The sequence below is a fragment of the Zootoca vivipara genome, chromosome 7 (assembly GCF_965207765.1).
Source record: "Zootoca vivipara chromosome 7, rZooViv2.hap1.1, whole genome shotgun sequence".
Classification (NCBI taxonomy): Eukaryota; Metazoa; Chordata; class Lepidosauria; order Squamata; family Lacertidae; genus Zootoca; species Zootoca vivipara.
In genome coordinates, this window is record NC_142590.1 from 48,797,200 (window position 1) to 48,816,532 (window position 19,333).

General features: G+C 43.7%; 2 protein-coding genes across 2 annotated transcripts; one reads left to right on the forward strand and one right to left on the reverse strand.

Moving 5' to 3' along the window:
- Positions 1 to 1,624: 1,624 nt before the first annotated feature.
- Positions 1,625 to 4,501, reverse strand: TMEM167B (transmembrane protein 167B). Its single transcript, XM_035124191.3, has 3 exons — positions 4,380 to 4,501; positions 3,998 to 4,129; positions 1,625 to 3,018 (listed from the first exon to the last, which is right to left on the reverse strand). The coding sequence occupies exons 1-3, from the start codon at positions 4,387 to 4,389 to the stop codon at positions 2,936 to 2,938; spliced, it is 225 nt and encodes a 74-aa protein (XP_034980082.1). The 5' UTR covers positions 4,390 to 4,501; the 3' UTR covers positions 1,625 to 2,935.
- On the forward strand, positions 4,388 to 17,035 carry LOC118089391 (protein FAM107B-like). The gene is made up of 5 exons (XM_088674137.1): positions 4,388 to 4,534; positions 11,116 to 11,152; positions 13,266 to 13,413; positions 15,020 to 15,164; positions 16,373 to 17,035. The coding sequence occupies exons 1-5, from the start codon at positions 4,388 to 4,390 to the stop codon at positions 16,487 to 16,489; spliced, it is 594 nt and encodes a 197-aa protein (XP_088530263.1). The 3' UTR covers positions 16,490 to 17,035.
- Positions 17,036 to 19,333: the final 2,298 nt, after the last annotated feature.

The window sequence follows — 19,333 nt, forward strand, 5'->3', positions numbered from 1 at the left end:
TTACATTTTCTTAAGTGCACCAAACAGATCTATTTCAGTTACGGTATGCATTCTTCCTTATAAAAACACTTGCAAAACACTTTGGCATGGTTTCTCTCAAGTTGGACCCATGAAATATATTGGGAAACGTAAATTCTAATGTAATATTAAAGTACATTTTTTTACGTCGTAAATTATTATATAGCACCATTAGTATAAAAAATACTGACAAGCTGAATGCTGTGTTCAATTCCTACACTTCATGTCCTCTCAGAGGGAAAGAAAAGGACTAAAGGAAGACAGGATATTTCAGATTTGTCCCTGGCACATTTATGGAACACTCCCAGCAACAGCAGTCTTTGCTTCTTGGCTAGATTTTTGGTTGGTGTTATGACTTACACATCCCCAGAACATGTACGTATTAACTAAACTTGTTATTATGGGTTCTCAATCTCTTGTAAAGTTACTAACATTCCTTGGGGAAAACAGAACAAATGATCCATCTTTACAAGGATTTAAGGCCCAGATCTTTCCTCCAGTCACTAGATAAATATAGGTATTTGGCTTACATAGCAGAAATTAGAATACTGATTAGCAGGCAAAGAAAAAACTTGCCTTATTTGCAGCACTGCATCCTAAACTGCAGCAGAAATGTTTGGCTAATAGTACTGTTTTATCAGTTGGTAGATATAACTGATACGTGGGTGGCGCTGTGGTCTAAACCACAGAGCTTCTTGGGCTTGCCGATCAGGTTGGTGGTTCGAATCCCTGCGACGGGGTGAGCTCCTGTTGCTCAGTCCCAGCTCCTGCCAACCTACCAGTTCGAAAGCACGCCACAAGTGCAAGTAGATAAATAGGTATTGTACTGCTCCGGCAGGAAGGTAAACGGTATTTCCATGTGCGGCTCTGGTTTCAGTGTTCCGTTGCGCCAGAAGCGGCTTAGTCATGCTGGCGCAACATAACTCAGAAAAACTGTCTGCAGACGAACGCTGGCTCCCTCAGCCTGTAAAGCAAGATGAGTGCCGCAACCCCAGAGTCGTCTGCGACTGGACTTAACTGTCAGGGGTCCTTTACCTTTACTAGATACAATTTTATTTGTTCTGTATTGCATTGAGTCTTGCTTTTATACTTATTTTGAAGTTGAAAACATCTTTATTTTAGTATCAGAAAACCACTTCAAATCAAATACAGTGGTACCTCGACTTATGAACGACTCGACAACCGAATTTTTCGACTTACGAATGGGACAAATGGCCTCACGCTTATGAATTTCTCGACATCCGAACAGAAACCGCGGCGGTTTTAGATAGGGTTTTTTCAACTTACGAATTTTTAGATGGGGTTGCTTCGACTTACAAATTTTTCCATTTCCAATGCATTCCTATGGGAAATCGCATTTCCAATAGCGCTTTTCAACTCACGAATTTTTTGACCTACGAAGGTGCCTTCGGAACGGATTAAATTCGTAAGTTGAGGCACCACTGTACCACTCTAAACAGGAACTGAACATTATGTGAGCAATAAACTTTGTTTTTGCTTTCTCAGTTCCCTGGAACATGCAGCTGGTAGAATTCATTCATATTCCTTCAGTCCCCCCCCCAATGAAAATAAGAAATAAAATGTCAATAGGCTATTAGATACAAAGTATGGGGAAGAAAAATAAGGCAGGTTTATTCACGCACATACTTCTGAAATACCCAAAGGCCCAGTTAGGGATCCAGTGTACTTCTTGCCAATTTATAAAAATGTGGTAAAAGACAATTCCTGTCTGTGATGACAATACAAACTTGCCTTTTCAGTTTCATACAAACTATGAATTTTAAAAAAATGCCCCAGTCCTGAAGTTACTTGTGAATTTCTGTCCATCACATGTTTTCAACATTGAAAACTTAAAATAAAACATGCACTTTTACTGCTTCTACTATAGCTGCTTCTACTCTAGATGATAACCTCCTATAATGTAAGGACACGGTTAAAAGGGAGGACAATTCAAATAAGGACAGTGAAGAAAAAGAAGAACATAGAATGGTATCATTTTTAAAAAAGCAAACAAAAATCTTTCACCTTTAAAGTCTATACACTTTCCAAAATATACAAGTTACGATCTTTAAATGTAATTTAAACATTTTAACATTTATTAACTTATGTAACAGCATATGTCCCCATTGCTTTCTCCTACACAGTAACATCCAAAAACTGGGTAAGTTTGAATTGTTGTTGATTGTTAATTGTGTGCCACAGAACTTGCAGCATTTCAGCCATTCTTGGCTATTTGCAAGAGGTGGTAAGGCTGTTAATTACAGCAAATATATCACCAAACAGCATTTTATTTCCTTTGTGATTCAGATTGTTTTTCTCCTTCAAGGGTAAAAAGTGCACAAACACTTTTCTAAACTGTGCAAAGATTTTATTCTATTACTAGCTAGTATACCATATCCAGTTACTAATTTTTATGATAGCTTTATCCTCCGATCTTAAAAGTGCATTAATAAAAGAGAAAAGCCAATGAAAGCAAAATCCACATCTGTACTTTGCTATTCATTATTACATTTTTGGGATTTAGAGCAATTCCCTTTAAAACACCAGGAATGCAAATCCTTCCCCCCCTCCCTCTATACTGTGCCAGACTCTGGAAACACATTATTCACTTCCATTTGCCACAAACATTTGATGGTTTTCCTTGTGCAGATTTTAATAAATGATTTCAAGAATCTGCACATAAAACCATATTTGTTGATCATGTTCAAGCTTACTAGAAATACAGAGGATGGTTGCTGTTATAAAAGCCACTCCCTTGGTCTCAAAAAAGGCTTGGTCATAGAAGAATTTCCCCTTGACATCTGTGCAGGGTTCTGTGTCAGTTCCTCTAAGAGATATTTTGTCCTCTGAAGCAAAAGAAATATGCCTTCTTTAGCATCTTCATTCAAACAACACTGTCCATCTGAAGCACCAAGATTCATTTTATAAAGAGGACATAAAAAGCCATTACAATGCAGGATATTGCCACTGCTGCATGGAGTCTAGTACCAATCACTGCCGCTGGAAAACAAAGAGACATTTACAAGTTGTAACAGTATGGAGCACACATTACTTCTTCGAATTTTTGTGAGAATTAAGCATAAGCACTAGATCGTCTTTATTACCACATAAAATAAAACAAGGGCATCAAACTCAACTATGCTGGAAATCCAAATTCCCCACCAAGTAATTGCCCAGTGACCATATTAGTAATGATTCACGGGGTGGGGTGGGGAGATGCAAATTCTGTCTGAATTGAACAATAAGTAGTTCTACCTCACTGAGTACTTGCTGCTTACCACTTACTAAGTTCTGCTCTACTGAAGTTAGTATTTTTTTACAGCAGCTTTAACAATTTTGTTTGCTCTTAAGCAATTAAAAGAATGAAGCTGAGAACCAAGATTTATTATGCACTTGTCCTGTTGTAACCTAGAGATCCTAGGAACAAGTGGTTCCCCACGCCCCTTAAAAAAAAAAACAGCTATCAAAACTCACCATAGAACCAATCAACAAACCCACACTCTCTGAAGCGACCGATCACATAAACAAGCCTGTTGTGATGTATCCCAAGTCACAATGCAAAGGCTTCCTAAGCTTAACTCCATTCTGCCAACTGTCAGGAACATTTCCTTGAGGGTTTGTTTGTTCAACAATCCAACGGTGTATATACATTTTATTCCTTCCAGTAGCACCTTAGACTCGAGACCAACTAAGTTTGCCATTGGTATGAGCTTTCATGTGCATGCACACTTCATCTCATACCAATGACAAACTTAGTTGGTCTCTAAGGTGCTACTGGAAAGAATTTTTTTATTTTGTTTCGACTATGTCAGACCAACACGGCTACCTACCTGTAACTATACATTTTATGGCATGAAACAGGCAAATAACTTCCTCCTCTCCTGGCAGCTTGTGAAGGCTGCCCAGACTTGTTCCTACCCATTTCGCCCTCCCTCCTTTCCTCCCCTTTGACCCCTGGGGATGAGAGCGAGAGGCTTACCTTTGTAGAATACCCCCCAGACGCCCCTCTTCTCCGACAGCAGCCAGACTTTCAGCCGAGGCACCTTCCGGAAGTAGGCGCAGGTGCACACGAAGAGCAACCCGAACACCAGCAGCCCGTCCAGCGAATACACTGCAAGGGGAGAGAGAGAGAGAGAGGCCGTCTGGAGTCAGGGCCTCCCAGCTCTTAAGGGTGGCGGGCAGCGGGGGGGGGAGGGGTCTAGCGAAGAAGCCCCCAGGCCAGCCTCTGGCCCTTGCCCCGAGGGCCGCCCCGCTCTGGAAGTTGGGGGTGGTGACAGTTAGTCTGGGGGTAGGAACAAGGCGAAGGGTCACTTTGCGGGGCAGCCCACGCTGAGGCAATCCCCCCCCCGCACCCGTCTCACCGTTAGCCATGACGGAAACCCGCAAGGCCCAGACCAGGTCTCGTCACCGCATCGCCCAGAACGAACGAACGGCCAGCGCGGCACCGGAACTTCCAGTGCCGCCAATTGAGCTCCGGCGAGGGAGCGCTCTCTATGGCTCTCCTCTTCCTAGAAAAGCCGGCGCGAGTGTGTCGAAATTCAAGGCAGCACTAGCAGAAGGACGGCTGGTCGATTTGTTTCGAGAGCGCGGTAGCTTGTCAACGGCGCGTCTCGCGACCGGATTTCCTGCTGTCTTTTGTTTCACAGCGGCAACGAGGACATCTGCTCGTATGAAAAGGCAGTGCAGAAATCCGGGACTGTGTTGTTGAAGTGCTGTTTGGCAATGGTAGCCACACGCCTTAACCTTCTTTTTTTAAAAGGGGGGGGCAGTATTTTAAACTCGATCTTCTTGTGGGATGCGAACATGTGGATGGGGCGGGATCACCTTTCTTCTAGCTTTTTTAAAAATCGCCCTGCAGATGATTCTGTAGTAGCAGAAAAATAAACTGCTCAATATTGTTATAATTTTCTCATAGCTAATGCGGGAAGCGACGCTTACAACAACCCTGTCATGTAATCCAGTGTTACTTATCTCCATATTATAGATATGGGAGTAGGAGTTACAGTTACTGTGCATTATAATCGTCCCTCAGACGGGCTTATACTTCCAAGAGCTGTCATCTAATCGAGCACTACTGATGAAATAATCTTTTCTAAAATACTGCAATGCTGCTCAATATTCACATATAATTAAAACAAAAACAATCTATATAAACTACTTACAATACAATACAAATCTTTATATGTCATAGACCAGCATAAAAGGGTGCGATACTTAAAAAATATAAAACCACTTAATTAAAAAATTAAGCAATGTGTAAGAATATAAAGTAATTACTAATAAATACAGTAGATAAAATCAGGACATACACACACACAATAATGTCTGGGTAGGCTTGATGGAATATAAACATTTTCAGCAAGTGTCTACAGCAATATAGTGTGTCAGCTTAAATATCAATAGGTAGGGAGTTCCAAAGATTCAGAGCAATCTCAATAATCCACTCAGCCCCATTCCCCAAATCCACTGCTTACTTGTATGAAGATACATTGCATTCTTACCATTCTAAAAGAGGTAAATAGGGATCCACATTATTCCAAGATTGACTGAATTTTTATGATGTTTTTAACTAGGCAAGGGTTCTTTCTTATCTTCATGGGGTAGCGTAAAGGGCTCAGAGCATGTGAAACCTTTTCCTCACAGAAGTTCTATGGATAGGGCAAATACTAGTGGGAGAAAGAAGAGAAGGGATAATGGACACAATAGAAATTATGCTTTCACTTAGAGGGATGAGTACTGGTAATTGTGCATCTCCAATTTAAGCCATCTGGCCAAAACAGAAGCCTCATCTGGTAGGGAAATGGCAAGCAGAGGAGCAGACACCTCCCCCCTGCCCCCTCCCCCGCCATACAACACTAAAAATAGTCCTGTAGCAGTAGCATTCTAATCTCTAGTCACACAGCTATTCTACCACATGCACAAAACTACTAATGGAGTGTCCAGTCCTATCAATGAGAACTCAGAAGGAAGTCCCATTGTGAATAAGGTTACAGCCTTACTGTGACTTTTGTGTGAATGTGTATAGGATTGTGCTATAAAATAAAATAAAATATGTGGGTTCTACAAGCTGCTTCCCCATCCTCCCTTTACCGAGAATTTTATTTGTTGAAAAGAAACTGAAGGCAGTTCCAGAATCCCAAAGATTCTGGATTCGTTTAGGAATGGCAATTTTTCATACACTGGTACAGAATCACAAAATGCAGTGTAACAGAATGTAATCTTCATAAATGGCATGAACAAAAATTTCCTGCACCGGGGTCACATCCGTAGTGAGTTAACTGGCTACCGCTGTATGGGGGCAGCAGGTGGGCATTGGCAGCAGCACTGGTGAAGCTTCTAGAGATGCTATGGGGATGTCTGCCATGTTCCCACCAATTTGGTATTTTCTACCCATGTGTACTCCCCTTTCTCAGCTGAGCTATAGCAGTGATAGCAAATCCCCAGACCCGGCAATGTAATTGGTGTTTAGGATTGCTCTGTTAAGATGTTAGCCCAAACAACTTTATCTGATTTGTAATCATCTAAAGGGTGCATAATCAAGTACTGTACCGGTAATCCATTTTCTGCTGAACCTTGTTGATACCCTAAGAAATGATTCAGCGCTCCAGACTTGGAAAATGACATCCTCTGCTTAATCAGCCAAAGGTTCTTAAAGGAACATGTCACATGACACCTGTCCCCCCCCCCTTATTTTTTACATCCAACAACACACCCAGGGATTAGTCTAAGGGCTTTAATGGGTTTTGTGAAGAGCCTGCTAAAAGAAGCAGGGCCCATCCACAATCACATTACCGTCTCCACTGCCAAGAAAATCAACAGGAGGACTTGGTTCACAGGTGTTTTTCTAGAAGAAAGTGAAGCCCAGTGCTAAACTGTTCTGGCACAGTAAGTACTTCAGAGACAACGTTCCGCAGCTTTAAAGGAAAGGAAAGTGAGGAGGGAAAAGCTTCCTTCAGTCAGCGCCATGGGGGCCTCCCAGTCAAAACGGGTGAGTAGCTTTCTTGTTGATGGTCTGATAAAGGGGATGAAACAGGTGTTTGTCATATCTCGGAGGCTGCCCCCCTGACATCATGATGAGATCTTTTTGATCAGTCGGTCACATTCTGTTGCGTATACAGTCTTTGAACTAAGTCTATATGACAACAGAAGCATGGCAAGACTGCAATCTATAAAGCAATCTCTCGAGAGGCAGAGGTGTTTCTGATGGCTGACAACTGTGGAATATTCTGCTGGGGACTCTTGGAAGCTTAACCCTGAGCTTTTCTTGGAAATACTATATGACCTTTTTATTTGGGCTTAATCGTTTCATCTTGACTGCTTCTAAACTGATGAGTGGATGGGCTTTGTATAGCATGAATGATTAAGTAAGTATAATAATTTATATCTGAAATGAACAATATATTAGACCTCAGGGCTGGCCCATTTTGCTTCCTGAAGCGAAGGACAAGATGTCATCCCTTCTATTCCATGAATAGCAGCCACCCAGCCTGGACATTGAATCTTCCTTGACCAATGGGGATGGAACAGGCACCGTATGGGGTACAGGGCAGTCTGTACTCCCTATAGCTGCACCATTTCACTATTAGAACTTCATTAGGGGCTAAGTACTCCCCTCACTGGTGTCCTACAGTGATGGGAGCAAAGGCATTTTTTAAATAAAAAATGTGAGCACCAACAAGGCTGCTTCTGCCTCAGAAGCAATTTCTCTTTATATTTCCTCTCCTCCTCTGTCTCCTGTATCTCCCGCACCCCATAGTCGCCTTTGACTGGACTTAACCGTCTAGGGGTCCTTTACCTTTACCCTCCTCTAGCACTGAACCATACATTTCTCTTACATTTCATAAAAAGCCAAGATAGGGAATAGACGTATTGTTCAATTGTTATGCCACTCACAGGAAGACTAAACCCTCCATTACATCTGGACCATGTAGAGGATGTGGTATCTCACACACTAGAAAATGGTGCTGTCATATTTCTCAGAAGTGCAAAAAATGGGAACTGTTGTTCAGTGACAGTGCAGATGGACATAGTGTCATACAAATGCTTTGTGTTAATCCTCTGGTGACAGTGACCTCTCTTCAACACAGGGCTGTAATGGTGCAAAAAGTAATTGTCTCAGACCTGTCCTGTTACATACAGGTGAAAGAAACAGCTCTTGCCCCCCGTAAAACAGCCTCCTGCAGGGATAAACTCCTAGATTATACTTAATCCTGCTTCTATGTCTAGTCATCATTTTCACTCTTACGTTGATCCACTGAACCTATCCCCTTTCCTCTCCATAGCCACCTAACCAAAATCCTAATTGAAAGAGATGAGGTAGATCTGCCAGAAAGGCTACTTTTAGAGATAGTTTGTTCACACTTCAGCTGAAGTTTGTCTTTCTTAGGGCTCGCTCAAACTGTTGCTTAATGTGGGTAGTAAGTTTCCTGTACCTCCATGAATTCTCCACCATCCATGTGATGATCTCCATATCACTGCCTTCCCACATGTTCCCCTCCCTCAACCTCGTTTTGCTCATAGGGATACTCTGAAAAGGAGAGGGTGTGAGAAAATCCAGATCAAGGGAGGGGAAAGTGTGGGAAGGAGAACGTCATATGGACAATGGAGAATTAATGAGGGCACGGGAAGCTTAGTATCCACATTAAACAACAGTATGGATGAGCACAGAGCAAAGCACCACTGATCAACATTTCAAATCTAATAAAAGGGGAGAGATTGGGTCTAAAGGCAGAAGGAATACTGATGAAGCTGCATTTATGTTCCTGAACTTCATAGGCATGGAGATGATGGTTTTGAGGACAACTTTAAAGCAGCTGAGCTAGTTTTCCAGGGAAAGAGCCACATCAGATGAAGGGGAGCAGCACATACCACTCTTTAAGCATAACTGCTGAAACTTGGCATCTAAGAAATCCCTAACAGGAATGTTTGTCTTTCCCCTGAAGGATGCATTCAATCTGTTGCTGCTGCAGTGCATTCCTCCAGCAAATGTGTTGTTTGTCTTTGGAGATTTAAACCTGTAAGGATCAGGCAGGGCCAACCCTATGATTAGGTGGAGGGAAGCAGCTGTCTCAGGTAGTGAATGCAACTGCCATGCCCCCGTTGTTCCATTTCTCCCATCCTCCTGAACTGACACCCTGGCAGCGGCCAGTGGTCTCACCTAGTGATCTCCCAGTGCAGATCCTTGACCTAGCAAGCAGGAAGAGAGGGAGCCAGCCCAGGCTACACAGCCCAGTAGGCCCTATGTATGTAAATGCATTTCTTGGCACACATGACTGATGCTGAGGGAGGCATCCTTTGTCTGAGCAGCCAGCAAATGGGTACCAGACAGGGCAGTGACTGAACAGGCAGCAGCAAGGTTTTTGAGGACAGAGCATGCTCTAAGCCAGGCATCCCCAAACTTCGGCCCTCCAGGTGTTTTGGACTACAATTCCCATAATCCCTGACCACTGGTCCTGTTAGCTAGAGATCATGGGAGTTGTAGGCCAAAACATCTGGAGGGCCACAGTTTGGGGACGCCTGCTCTAAGCTAGCCTGTTGCCCTCAGTTTCAGTGGTGGACACTGCCTCTCCACAAGTGTTGAAGACTCTCTGGTCAGCTTCTGTATGGTGGAATATGTGGTGGGGAGATTGTGTGTTATCATATCCTTTGCCTCAGGCAGCAAAATGTATTGGACGGGCCCTGGATATGTGCTAGGGATGCTCTGCTTTGCCCTCAATTCCATATGATTAGGATGTAGAAGAAATAGATGTTGGGTTTGTCTGACCTGCTGAAAGTCTATGTGCAGGTAGATTAACAGCAGCACTCATTTGCTCCTCTGTAAGACCATGCAGGGGGAAAGTAATGAGGATGCCTGTGCAGAAGCTCAGTACACTCTTGTATAATCTGCCCCCCTAGTCTCTCCTCGGTGTCCATAATAATAATAATAATAATAATAATAATAATAATAATAATTTATTATTTATACCCCGCCCATCTGGCTGGGTTTCCCCAGCCACTCTGGGCAGCTTCCAACCGAATATTAAAAACAGTACAGCATCAAACATTAAAAACTTCCCTAAATGTCTGGGAATAGGCAGGGTAGGCCTGCTGGCACCTATGCCATTATAATAGTCTTGCATTGTTTACTTTGGATGAGGCGGCCACAAACCTGAGCCTGACAGATGACAGGCTAATCAGCAGTGGCTTAAAAGGGAAATCTCATTGGAGATGGAAAACCTAATCTTTCAAAGCTGCACAGAGAGACCGAGGGATCCAGAATAGCTTCATCGGGTTGAGATGATCCTGTGTGAATGATCAGGGCAAAATATAAGAGTTGGGCAAATGAATGTCGTGCAGAAAATAACATGGAGTTAGGAAAATGCACAGGCATCAGACGTAAGGCAGCCTATTAGCACTGTGGATGGTGGAAAAGCTTGATTTGCAAAGGAAGGAAGGTCTGTGGGCAGCATCTGGGTATTCCAGAGCCAGAAGCGAACTGTAGTATCTGGACTCCTTTCCAATAGAAGGCAGGCAGGTGATTACGAGAGTTATTCTAATGATTTTGGGTTCTGCTAGAGCAGGCATCCCCAAACTGCGGCCCTCCAGATGTTTTGGCCTACAACTCCCATGATCCCTAGCTAACAGGACCAGTGGTCGGGGAAGATAGGAATTGTAGTCCAAAACATCTGGAGGGCCGAAGTTTGGGGATGCCTGAGCTAGAGGGTATATTATAGTGACTGGCCAAAATATGGTCTGCGTTTTATTCTGTCTGGCTCCTTTCACCTGCTAATTTCATAACACTTTAGTAACATTGGCAAAGAGACTTATTTTTCACAGAGACTTTGGTATAAAACCTTCATGCATTGGCCAGTGAAAGAGCTGGAGATCGAGCATCAGGCAGTGGAGTGTGCTGCTGGAGTGTTTCAGCTGTTCGCCTCCACTTGTATATTTGTAAACAAACTGCAATATTACAAAATGCCATAAGCCTCCCATGATTTCCTTTCAAAGGAAACCGAACCAGGGTGAGCACTATACCCCTGGGACGCAAGTGTGGTGAAAGCAGAAGTGCAAGCATTTGTCGATCCATTGTTTTTTGAAATGCTGCCTTTTCTGTTCCAGGGTGAATACAGAACTCAGAAGAGCAGTCTGAACCCAGGTAAGAGTATTTTACAGCAGGGTGGGAGTACCCTCTTCAAACCAAGGCTACCTTCTTTTATGTGGGGAGTGCATGCCAGTGGTGGGTGTGGCCAAATATAAAAGTGGGCAGTGCAGTGCAGTGCAGGGGAAGTGGTTATAAAAATGGGGAGAAACTATGCAAGCATTGCGACCTCGGGGACTCACCTTTAGAGGGATGGAAAAGTGGGGGTTGTGTTCCTCTTACTCATTTAATGCATTAATTGGCCATAGCAGCAAAAGTCTGTTGTATTATGCATAGAAGGATGGCATCTATTCAGCCTGTGACTATTGGAACTTGTCCCAAGTACTCTTTTGGGGTCTAAAGGGTTTTGCATATGATCCAAATAAGAGTGCACCTTTATTTAGCTTCTTGTTGCTGAAAGCTCTGTGCTGGTGGGGGAAAACTGCCTTGTTAGAGGTAGGGAATACTGGATGATTCTCTCCCAAGTCCTTGCCAGTATTGCACGTGTTCATTCATAATCCCATTCTGTCTAGCTTTTCCATCACCTTGTGAAACTTTTTTTAAAACCCACATAAAAATCCGTATTCTAAATGTCATTCACGTGGTCATTTTTTAATAGAGTTATAAACAGTTTATCAAGGTTTTCATGGTTAAATAATGGTATAAATGCGCCCCGGAGTGGTGAAAAAAGAGGTAGCAATACTCACGTAATGAGACGTTCAGTGGTGGAATTTGTGGTTTTGCCACATGGGGGTGCATTTGTATAATAATAAGAATCTGTAAAATAAAAAAATTCCTTCAGTAGCACCTTAAAGACCAACTAAGTTTTTATTTTGGTATGAGCTTTCGTGTGATCACCAAGCTCAAAACCATGGAGGGACCTGGTTTGAACAGAGATATCGGGTTCTTATCTCATTATACATGATAAGCGATCTTCAGCCATCTCAACCCTTGCTTTTTCATGCAAAACCATTTGCAGTCGTTTGCGGTCATCAACAGCTATCAGTCAGTCAATCACCCATTTCCACCACCCTTCTGAGTGATCCCCCCTCCCCATCCCCACCCCTCCCCACCCCTTCTCTACATAAGTGCCTGGAAACTTCCATTTCACTGTATCTGAAGAAGTGTGCATGCACACGAAAGCTCATACCAAAATAAAAACTTAGTTGGTCTTTAAGGTGCTACTGAAGGAATTTTTTTATTTTACTTCGATCCAGACCAACACGGCTACCTACCTGTAATAAGAATCTGTGCAAGACTTAACATAGCAGAAGTCTTGATGGACCATCTGTGACTGACCTGATGTGTCATTTGCATTACAATGCCAACCCTGTCTTAAAGGATCCCAGAAATGGAAGTGCATTCAAGCCCACACTTCAACTGCATGTGAATTGCCTTGTTCTCAACCAAGTCATTCAGTAAACCCCAGTTATTGAGGAAGATCTACACCAGGGGTAGGCAACCTAAGGCCAGGGGTCTTCTCAATCCGGCCCACGGACGGTCCGGGAATCAGCATGTTTTTACATGAGTAGAATGTGTGCTTTTATTTAAAATGCATCTCTGGGTTATTTGTGAGGCATAGGAATTTGTTCAATTCCCCCCCCCCCCAAAAAAAATAAAGTCCGGCTCACCACATGGTCTGAGGGATGGTGGACCTGCCCATGGCTGAAGAAGGTTGCTGACCCCTGATCTATCACTATGATACGCCTATCCAAGCCATTTCATTAACATTTAGAGATCTTTCCACAGCTCACGACTGGAATAGTTAGGGGACAACATGGTTCAAGAAAACATTGTAGCAATGGGAAGACCAACCTAGCCCCACCCACAGACCAGAGAGGGAGCAGCTTCAGGGTGTTATGACCCTGGGGGTCAGACTCCCCCATCTTGAGTGGGTGAGGCCTGGGATTCAGAGGGGAAGAGAGAATTACTCTTCATGGGGACAGTGCTGTTGACATCAGGTCCTACTTTACACCACTCTGGAATCCTTAAAGAAGAGCAGGTTAAAAATACTTTCAACAAACTGATGCTGAGCAGCTTTGTAGCCACCTTACAGTATGAAAGCAGAGAGGAAAATGTGTAATGAATTTTCTGAAGGCTTCAAAACTGTTGTCATGCCGTTATGTTCCAGAAGGAGACAGCAGAAGCTTTGAGCATGGCACCTACCAGGCATCTGAAAGCCACAGGAGCCTCATTGAGCCTAAGAAACTGCCAAACCCAGTGAGGGAGTCCAAGTACCATCGGGAGTTGCACCGGGAACTGATTTTCACTCAAAGGAGGTGAGTGTCTTTAATCCAGGAATTGCAGTAGTTTAGGCACTGAAGCTATGAACAGAGAACATACAATGCATTTAAACCATACATTGGCACCTGAGGTGAACCAGAAAATGGTGCTACCCTGGCCAAGGAAGAAGAGTTGAGTGAAGATCTGCATTGGGAACAAGGCGGGGAATCAAATCAATCTTACATGACTGTTGACGTGAGAATTAAAGGCTGCCAGAGGGCAGGGGCTGCTCTGAATCATACCAGGGTGGTGCAGAACCCAGGATATCCCAGAGGGTTGCCAGGACGTGTCCTCTTTTTCATGGGTAGAGTCGTCATAGCAATCCATAGTTATAAGTAAAGGTAAAAATAAAGGTACCCCTGACTGTTAGGTTCAGTCGCGGAAGACTCTGAGGTTGCACGCTCATCTCACCCTATAAGCCGAGGGAGCCGGCATTTGTCCACAGACAGCTTCCGGGTCAAGTGGCCAGCATGACTAAGCCGCTTCTGGTGAACCAGACCAGTGCACGGAAACACCGTTTACTTTCCCGCCGGAGCGGTACCTATTTATCTACTTGCACTTTGACGTGCTTTCAAACTGCTAGGTTGGCAGGAGCTGGGACCTAACAACGGGAGCTCACCCCGTCGCGGGGATTCGAACTGCTAACCTTCCGATCGGCAAGCCCTAGGGTCTGTGGTTTAGACCACAGCGCCACCCGCGTCCCTATAGTTAGAAGTCTGCAAATGTGTCTTCTTTTTTGCTCTTCAAAATCTGGCAACCTTAAGAGGACAGCCCCCGCCATTTCCTCCCTAGAGGTGGATGGAGGCCAGTAATGCCTCCTATTTGCCGAGGAGGAGGCAGATCTAGCAGCCATTCCTTGGATGCCCAATCGGCTGTCCTTTTGGATCCTGCTGCCCAAGGTGGTGGCCTCACCTTGTCTCATGGGTGGCCAGCCCTGTGTTTAAAGCACATTTAAGGCATGTGACTTCCCCCAAAGAATCCTGGGAGCTGTAGTTTAAGAGTGCTGGGAAGTGCAGATCTGTGATGGGTAAAGTACAGCTCCTATTATTCTTTTGGAGGGGTGCTTTAAACAGATGGAATGTACACAGTTCTTCAAGGGAGTTGGCCCTCCTGTTCTACCTGCAAAATCAGGGGAAAGGATCCTGCAGGGACCAACAAACCAAGACACAAGACACCAAGTATAAATAAAATAAGTAGCACAATCTCTGTTGGGTGTGGGCCCATGAGATATCTCTCAAAAGCACCTAAACCTAGCATCCAGTATGGCAACTCGGGATGCCCACTGAGCTAAATAAGAAAGGGGGTTTTGCCCAATATACAGGAGAGAAACCACCTTGGGACTCCCAATCAACTTGACTGGGCACTGGAGGAGGAGGGCTTGGAAAATAACAGTCCAATTCTTACAGAGCCCATATTTAGCTCTTCATAGGTCTGATAAGCTAAGCATGTGCCCATACATAATATAGTTGATTTATTTTGTCAGGAGAACCCTGGGTTATCATGAAATGTGGTGAAAGGAGAGGGGAGTGGAATAACAGACATTGTGGAAGGGAAGAAAGGCCCACAAACGTCTGCTTTCGTGCTGTGTTGTCCTTTCTGTAGGGGGATCCTTCCAGAACACAAGCCTGAGCTTCAGAGAGTTCTAGAAGCCAGAAGAATCAAGCAGCTGAAGCAGCAGGAAGAAACCCAAAAGCCCTTGACAGATCTGGAAGAAGAGCTGAGAAAACGACAGCAGAAGCTTGACCAGGTCTTTAGCATCTGTTCCCCAGTTAGCTTTTCTGGATGTACCACAACATCACGTTTGTCTTATAACCTCCTTCATCCTGCTGTGATCAGTCCATATTATTAATCCCTAACACACACCCAGCTCAGCAAGGCTCATTTGTCTTCCTAGCAAAAACAGCATCTAATCACAAAGAATCCACTTTACCCCTCACAGAGCTACAATTCCCAGCACCCTTAAACTACAGTTCCCAGGATTGTTAGGGGGTGTAGTGTCTACATTGTATTGTACCCTTCTCCCTTGTGCCAGCCTTCCCCTCAGGTGTGACCAGCACCTCCTCTCTCAGTTCCTTCTCCATCATTCATCTGGAGAGGTAAAGATAGCCAGTTCTCCTTCCAGGCCCAAACGCACACACACAGTTTTGATATTACGCAGACCCTGTCCTCCAAACACCTCTTCCCTTCTGGTAAGCAGATATTGCTGTGTTTTTACTGTTTCAAAAACACACCAAATCAGTTTTAATCAGAAGTGACAATGGGACACAAAGGTGGAGAGCAAGTATAGTACCCGCTAAGGAAGAAAGGCAGTTAAAACATTCAAATATGCTGTGAACTGGCTGGTCTGAGGACCAGGATAAGAAAAAACGAAGATAATGAATACAAGGAGGAATGGACAATGTTTACTGACTATTTTAAGAACCAGTAGAAGCAAAAACATAGCTTAGCAGGTCTCGAGTAAATCCAGCAGAGTTGAAATAGAGTATTTAATAGATAACAAATTGGATGATTAAAAAGATGCGGATTAAGCGGAGTAGTAGAAAAGCAAAGGAACCAGGAAAAGGGTGGAAGGGAAGTCATATGGTATATTTATACTGCACATGCTGTATTTGGTACAACGTTGTAAGTGGGACAGGGGGGGGGGAGGGAGTTAAATATGCTCTCTGTTTTTGAAAATGCAAAAAAAAAGTGACAATGGGACAAAAGCAGTGTGTGTGTGTGTGTGTGTGTGTGTGTGTGTAAACCATGGGGAGCAATGCCTTTCAAGCATTTTCAGTCCTATCAGAATTGTTGCTAAATCCAGTGTCAATGAAGCTCAGGAGTGAGTATACGACTTTCATTTAATCAAACAGTAGGGGTGTTTGGTTTTGCAATAGGCTGCAGCCTCATGTTTGTGCAGAATTGTCCCTCTGGCTAGAACCAATGAAAATATGTTGAACATTTCCTCTTTTACAGTATGAAAGAGAGCTGGTCTTGAAGGGCGAGCAAGATGGCCGGCCTGAGTTCATCCTCGTCAAAGAGAGCCTGAGGAAGATAAAGCTGTCGACAGAAACGGACATCAGGCAGACATGAGAGCCAGGTGACCGCAAGTGCAGTTTCTATCCAAATGGCTCCTTGATGGAAGATCACACGGAGGAATCCTAAGATGCACCACAGCCTCCCCTTGCTGGCCTGCAGAGCCCCTGCTCAGCTTAACCTCAGGCACTGGGCAGCAGGAGAAAGTCGGAAGCAAGGACTAGCCCCGTGGTGGCTTTGGGTGGAGGCTGGCTGTCATTCAGCCATGACAGTTAAGGAAACATGGGGATGAAAGGGCAGATTGGAATCGGCAGAGGAGGCTGTGACTTGGCATGGCTGCCTTTTTAGTTTTTTAGTTTGCTGTTCAGTAATGCATCATTACAAAGAAAATACCTGTACTCTTCTTTTCATTTGTTTGTTTGTTTGTTTGTTTGTTTGTTTTGCATTCCAAGCCTTACTAGGCTCCCACCTGATCCAGGCCTCTCTTTTCTCTTTGTAAAAAAGTTGCTAATGCTCTTACCTGCTAGCTCCAGTGTCAAATTTTCTATGCTTAGATTGAGATATAACCCACCATTAAAGCTAACTTTGGCATGGAGAAATGTGAATGGTCTGGTGGGGAGATGTATGTTTGCAACTGTATTAGGCTCATGGATCTAATATACATGCCAGATAGTGTTTTCTGCTGGCCTCAATTTCCTACCTATGGAATTAAGGAAACTATTTCAAGTGTCTCACAGGTCACCATCCAGGAGAAAAGCATTAAGGATGGTGAGATACTCAAGTAGAGGCACAAATAGCAGGCGGATGAACTTGGGATGGTTTGAGATGGTGGGAAAGGGTTGGGAAGCTTCCTTAGCCTGACAAAGAGTTAGAAATGCAAGCTTAGCCTGGCAAAGAATAAAAAATGCAGGTGTGGAGGCAGGACTGGTTGTTTATCTTATCTGGAAGTACTGGTAAGAACCACAACGAAATTGCTAGCAGGAGGTGAGTTACAGTTCATGATGCTATTTGACTTGTTCATCTGGAGATGCTGCCATCAGTTGGTTTCAGCATACGTTACACTTATTGCTCTCCTTATTATTCATCATTTATATACAGGTGAAACTCGGAAAATTGGAATATCGTCGAAAAGTGCATTTATTTCAGTAATGCAACTTAAAAGGTGAAACCAATATATGAGATAGATGCATGACATGCAAAGCAAGACATGTCAAGCCTTTATTTGTTGTAATGATTTGTCGTTAGGCGGGTCAATTATAAATGGGATGTAATTAATGAAATGTAATAGCGATGTTTATTTTTGTATTGTTGTAACTATTTGTTTTATTACTGTGGAATTTTCAAAAGAAAGCATTTGTAAAAATTAAAAGTAAAATAAAAAATAGAAAAGTTGCATTGCTGAAATAAATGCACTTTTCGACGATATTCTAATTTTCCGAGTTTCACCTGTAGATCTCTCTTCGAGACAGGCTGCCCATGCACCTTTTCACACTCCTCTCTTTGAAGGCATCCACTGTTGGATGGGCTGGCCAGTCCAAGCCCAGTTTGAAGAGGCAAGCATACTTGGTACACTATGACCATTAAAACATTGCTGATGAAGAATTGTCGAAACAGGGCCCTGGTCCTGGGATTTTTTCACTGGAATTTATTTTTATTGGCCTCACTATCATACTGGAATTGATTCCTATTTGAATTCATCATTACATAAATAAAGCCTTTTGAAGACTTACTTGAAATTCGTCTTCCTCCTGGCCCGAGTTCTTGCAATTTACTGTTTATTTCCAGTTTGAAGACAAAGCAGTGAAAGAAGAAAGAGGAGGGCGTTGAAGTTGCCCATCAACAGCCCCCAGGCAGCAAACTGAACAGGCGCACACAGGCCACCTGGCCACAGCCTTCCTCACTATGGTGGGCATTGTATTTCTATTTAAATGATAGGAATTATTTATATATTTACATAGGAAGCTGCCTTATAATAATTTATAATAATAAATTATTATTTATACCCCGCCCATCTGGCTGGGTTTCCCCAGCCACTCTGGGCGGCTTCCAACAGAAAGATTAAAATACACTAATTTCTTAAAGATTAAAAGCTTCCCTAAACAGGGCTGCCTTCAGATGTCCTCTAAAAGTCTGGTAGTTGTTTTTCTTTCTGACATCTGGTGGGAGGGCGTTCCACAGGGCGGATGCCACTACCAAGAAGGCCCTCTGTCTGGTTCGCTGTAACATGGCTTCTTGCAGCGAGGGAACCGCCAGAAGGCCCTCGGCACTGGACCTCAGTGTCCGGGCAGAACGATGGGGGTGGAGACGCTCCTTCAGGTATACTGGACCGAGGCCGTTTATGCTGAGTTTATGCTGAGTCAGGCTATGAGTCCCTCTATCCAGTATTGTCTACATTTACTGCCATCAACTCTCCAAGATTTCCGACGGAATCTTTAGCAGGCCTACCTGGAGAGATGTCAAGGATTGGACCTTGGACCTTTTGCATGCAAAGCAGATGCTCTACCACTAAGCTAAGGTTCTTCCCAAAAGGGAATGCAAATTAGCACATGCAAATCTATCTTTGTCCTTTGGGGGGGGGGTGAAATTTCATCCACTTTGGCAATGTCTAAATGACCACCATACTTCTAGATGAGCTCAGAAAAAACATCTAGCCAAGGATCCAATATCTGGGGTGGGGCAAAGGGTATGCTCATGTATAGGAGGCACAGTGAACACCTATACCACACTTAAATCATGTACAGTGAGGTCACACACACATTGGGGGGGGGGAGATTTCCCAGCTTTAGTTGTGGAAATAACCAAAGGAAGTGCCTGTCCTGAAGCAGAGCAGATGTGTTAGCCAACCTTAGCCCCACAGAACCATAATGAGCGGTGGGCATCAGTGGTTATCTGAATGGGCAG